The sequence below is a fragment of the Maylandia zebra genome, linkage group LG20 (assembly GCF_041146795.1).
Source record: "Maylandia zebra isolate NMK-2024a linkage group LG20, Mzebra_GT3a, whole genome shotgun sequence".
In the NCBI taxonomy this organism is placed as follows: Eukaryota; Metazoa; Chordata; class Actinopteri; order Cichliformes; family Cichlidae; genus Maylandia; species Maylandia zebra.
This window is the reverse complement of record NC_135186.1, coordinates 25,902,128-25,907,108: the sequence shown is the minus strand read 5'-3', so window position 1 is coordinate 25,907,108 and position 4,981 is coordinate 25,902,128. Positions and strand designations below refer to the sequence as shown.

Genomic DNA, 4,981 nt, shown 5'->3' with positions numbered 1-4,981 from the left:
TGGTAGTCACCAAAAAAATGGCAAGAGGAAAAGTGATTATTGGACTGGCATTCATCGGTTGGATCAGGTATTCATTAAGCAATAATTAATTAATTGCCCACTCTACCTTTTTCAGCTACATATGTCAGTGCTGTGTTTACAGCTTGTTGTTAAGAGACAAAACATTTAGAGAGCAGGCCCCATCAAAAAAATAATTAATTCAAGTCAAAAATCCAAATTAACCTTTGCCCAGTAGTTTGCTGTTCACATAAAATGAAATAAAATAATCATGAAATATACTTGGTTACCAGTAATATACCATGGAAGCCCACGCAAGTAAATGATGTGTGTGGGAAACACTGTATATGTTTACAAAAATGTGTTCAGAAATAATAAATATCAACAAGCTTTTATTACTTCAATGATACATGTCTGAACTGTACAAACAAAAACAGTTTGACTCAAAAGCACAGGTCATACCAGCGCAGAAACCGATTTGATCCATATTCATGTAAATGATTGTGCATATGTGCATAATTTGTATCTTTTACAGTTTTTGCCCGTTGCCTGAACACATTTTGCAAAACTTTGCTCATTGTGCCAAAACCCTAAACACAAGTAAACATGACACAACACTGGGAAATATACCATTCACATCTGCACCAAATTGAAACTCTACTCTCAAAACCTAACATTCCTTTGTCAAAATGTAACTCTGTTGACAAAATGACACATACTTGCATCATATGCAAACACTTACAGAGCAGGAGGAACACACTAGTCTACTTTATATAAAGCACTGCAGTCTTTGATTTCCATTGTTCATTCAGAAGGCATATTTTCAGGAGACACATTTGCAAACAACCAAAAAAGCAAATAGACCTACTCAATATTGTACATTGCAGTACCATGAATTCAGATAAAGCAAAAAAAACCAAAACAAAAAAACCCCCATAATACAGTAATAGAAAAAACACTATACTGTAAACAAAAAATCATGACAATTGTGCATACGTGGGCTCATGGATCCCGCCGTCTGTTGGGGTCTGGCCACAGGACCTCATCAACATCGCAAGCAATGTCTTCTCTCGCTAGGCACCGGGGAAAATATCCTCTTCCATGTCAAAACCATCCATGGATTGCTGTCACCTGAATGTCGCCGCAGGCCTGTTCCATTGCCTGCAGAAGAGGCATGCAGGCATGTAGTTGGCGGTCATATACACGCCATCTCCAAGCCGAAAAAAATTCCTCTATAGGGTTTACAGTTTTTTCTGATTGCTTAAGCACATTTTTTGTAACTAGTGGCTAATTTTGCAAAACTCTTCACACAAATAAGAAAACCTGTCACCCAATAATCAAAACACTGTAGTTCTCTTGCAAAAGCAAACACAGCTAGATTAACTCTTCACACCTTCGTAAAAATGGTGTTTCCGTATCAAACAGTACACACAAGCCATCATCTACTAAGCACACAATGCGCCAACTGCACACTGATGGTATGAATACAAAACACATCTGGCTTTTGCTTTCTCTGTGCACAAGGTAGGCTATGTCAGTGTGAGCTCATACTTCTGTCATAGATCCATAAGCATAGAGGGATCCAAACTTCAAGTACTAGTGTACTTGAAACACATCAAAACAAACACAAGTGTTTATTTCCAAGTATAGGATTATTTGCAATCGCCATAATGACTATATGGGTTACTTGGTCTGCAGTGAACATGCTTCCTCTGCCCCCAGCATCTGGTCATCTAGCAATTCTGTAAAGTAACAATTTCAGTATTTTTACATCAATGGTATTGGTGTGTTTCTCATTGGCATATGGCAGTGCTACAAATCTTTGTGCGAAGTGACTGTACTAACCGATTCTCATTTCAAGATGTCCTTATGGTACTTGCTACAGTGTAGCGGCTCGAGTTAGGCTGGACCCGTTGGCCAGCTACCCTCAGGGTCATTCCACGGTTGATTACATGGTCCACTATTGTAGCTCTGATGTCATCAGCAATTCTATTTCTTACTCTTCCTACCCTTCCTCTCCCCCCTCCTCGTCTTCCTCTTGCTCCTCCTTGTCCTTGTCGTCCTCTTCATCCTACTTCTTCACCTCCACATCCTCTTCCTCGGCCTCCTCTACTTCTCACTCTTTCTGCTCCCTCCATTGTACTCCGCACACAGAGCTTACCTGTATTACAGTTTTTTTCAATCGCTAACAAGCGCCTACCCATACTTCAGATACTTTTTCTAAACTCTTAACACAGACTCACACCTACAAAACACAATTGGCCAAATGGATAATTTTCTTCTCAAAAATACATTTTGTTAAATATATACTACCTCTTCATTTCAAAATAGAACACATCTTTCTCTGCACACACTAACTGTACAAAAACACTATAAATCTGACTCAAAATGAAATTAGTCTGTCAAAGAATAACACTTGTTTTCACTTCACAAGGTACATGCAGTCAATCAAAGTACACCAGGTTTCAAAATACTGGCTATTATTGACATTACAAAAACTGCATAGACCTTTATGATTCAGTTTTACAGGTATTTGCATGCGAAACATGCAATCCACCATTTTGACACCAGAAATGTCTTGGTTGGTAACTGTATGTCCACATGTACAGTAATGTTCACATTCAAAAGCATTCCAGTAAAAAGCAAACAAGTTTCTGTTTCTTTACTGTTTACTACAGGAGGTACAGTAGAAACACGGTATGATAGGACAGAGAAAGTTCTACAGTATTGCTTACAGTGAACAAAATATCCATGAAACACACAAGCGCATTCTGAACAAAAAAACAACAGCAAAAAGCCAAGATAAAAAGGGGGGGAGGGGGAGGGGGGCTAAAAAAAGGCAAAAAATTTGCATCTAATCCCTGCGATCTTCAGGGTTAGGACACATGTTTTCATCAACATCACATCTGATGTTATCCAAGTCGATGCACCTGGGATAAAACCGCATGGTATGTCGGATCCACCCTTGGCAATCGTCAACTGTGATGTCCCTGGAGCCAGCATCCATGGCTTCAAGGAGGGACATCTGGTCATATGGCTGATGGTCATAAACCTTCCACCTCCATGCAGAAAAGAACTCCTCTATGGGGTTGAGGAAAGGTGAATAGGGTGGAAGGAAGAGACTTACCAGTCTTGGGTGGACTTCAAACCATGTTGTTATTGCTTGCGAGTGATGGAAAGCCACATTGTCCCAGGTAATTACAAAGGTCCTCATGTTTTCACCCTCCTGACCCTGCTCTGGAACCAGGCGCTGGTGGAGATCATTGAGAAAGGCAAGCAAGCGCTCTGTATTATAGGGTCCAACCTGACATCTGTGAAGGAGTAATCCTGCATTTGCAATTGCTGCACACATGGTAATGTTTGCCCCTCTCTGTCCTGGCACATCAACTGTGGCCCTTTTTCCAATTACATTTCGTCCACGTCGACGCCTTTTGGCCAGATTGAATCCTGCCTCATCGATGTATATGAATTCATGAGGGGCATGGTTGGCCTCCAATTCCATAACTCTCTGAAACAAAGTTTATGTAAGTCATGTTATTACTGTATACCATACTGTACTGTAACCTAGTATTGTGTAGGTTACCTACTTGCAAAGTGCAAAGCTTATAGAACTGGACATTGGATTGAATATACACTATACCTGGACATATTGTTGTCGTAGCTCCTTGACCCTCTCACTGTTCCTCTCAAAGGGAACAGTGTAGAGGTGCTTCATCCGCACTCTGTGTTTGGACAATGTCCGCGTAATGGTTGTGAGGCTGATTCTATCGATATTGTCAAATATCTCATGGTCCGCCACAATTCTAGTTTGAATTTCACGCAGTTTTATTGCATTATTTGCAGTAACCATTTCTACAATGGCAAGCTCCTGATCATTACTGAGGAGCTTTCCTCTTCCCCCAGAGGGTGGAAGATGTTGCATTCTTTAGAAAGACAAAAAATTCAACATATGCATTACTGTATGACCATATTGACATGTCAAGTGAGAATAGAAACAATCCATGTAAAATGCAATACTTACCTGTTGGTTTGTTGAAAGATGCGTATAATGGAGGCAACCATTGACCGCCTCAAATTGGGCTGCACTCTTTCACCAGCCTCTCTTAGTGAAAGACCATGGTTGATTACATGGTCAACGATAGTGGCACGAATTTCATCACTGACTACTGTTCTTGCAGCCCTTGGAATGCCACCACCACGCATTCTTACACCTCTACCTTGCCCTCTCCTTGGGCCTGCTCTTCTCCCTGGGCCCCTTGCTCCTACTCTTCCTCGACCAGACATTACAGTGTTTGTCTTTTTTTTGTTTCCAAAAACATCACTCCTCAAGGTCTTGCCTTATAAACCCCACTGACTCTAAGCCAGAATGGAAGAAGCTGTGGTTGGCCCAATTTACCCAACATAAATCAGCTGTGTGTCAATTATTCAATTGTTTGTTTATTATCAGCTGAGATATATTTTTGATATTGATATTGTTTTTGTACTGATATCATTGCAGAAGGAGAGGTTTTTATACTGTATCTAAGGTTTGGAATATTGTTTTTGCTATTGTGGGATGTTGTGTGTTAACATTCGTAGATACTACAGAAACAGTCCATAATTTTGTTGGGAGGTATAGCTTGTCTGTTACAGTTTTTGCCCGTTGCCTGAACACATTTTGCAAAACTTTGCTCATTGTGCCAAAACCCTAAACACAAGTAAACATGACACAACACTGGGAAATATACCATTCACATCTGCACCAAATTGAAACTCTACTCTCAAAACCTAAACTCTGCTATCAAAACCTAACATTCCTTTGTCAAAATGTAACTCTGTTGACAAAATGACACATACTTGCATCATATGCAAACACCTACAGAGCAGGGGGAACACACTAGTCTACTTTATATAAAGCACTGCAGTCTTTGATTTCCATTGTTCATTCAGAAGGCATATTTTCAGGAGACACATTTGCAAACAACCAAAAAAGCAAATAGGCCTA

General features: G+C 40.2%; 1 protein-coding gene across 1 annotated transcript; it reads right to left on the bottom strand.

Annotated features, from left to right (window-relative positions):
- Positions 1 to 2,821: 2,821 nt before the first annotated feature.
- On the bottom strand, positions 2,822 to 4,460 carry LOC143414336 (uncharacterized). The gene is made up of 2 exons (XM_076878509.1): positions 3,638 to 4,460; positions 2,822 to 3,505 (listed from the first exon to the last, which is right to left on the bottom strand). Exons 1-2 carry the CDS (start codon positions 3,917 to 3,919, stop codon positions 2,852 to 2,854), a joined length of 936 nt encoding a protein of 311 aa, XP_076734624.1. The 5' UTR covers positions 3,920 to 4,460; the 3' UTR covers positions 2,822 to 2,851.
- Between the last annotated feature and the right edge of the window lie 521 nt (positions 4,461 to 4,981).

Bases quoted from the DNA above. Each gene is read 5' to 3' on its own strand.
- LOC143414336 (XM_076878509.1), bottom strand. From the start codon at position 3,919: ATGCAACATCTTCCACCCTCTGGGGGAAGAGGAAAGCTCCTCAGTAAT. The intron at 3,506-3,637 runs GTATAGTGTATA...ACTTTGTTTCAG, and splicing joins TACGACAACAATATGTCCAG to AGAGTTATGGAATTGGAGGC.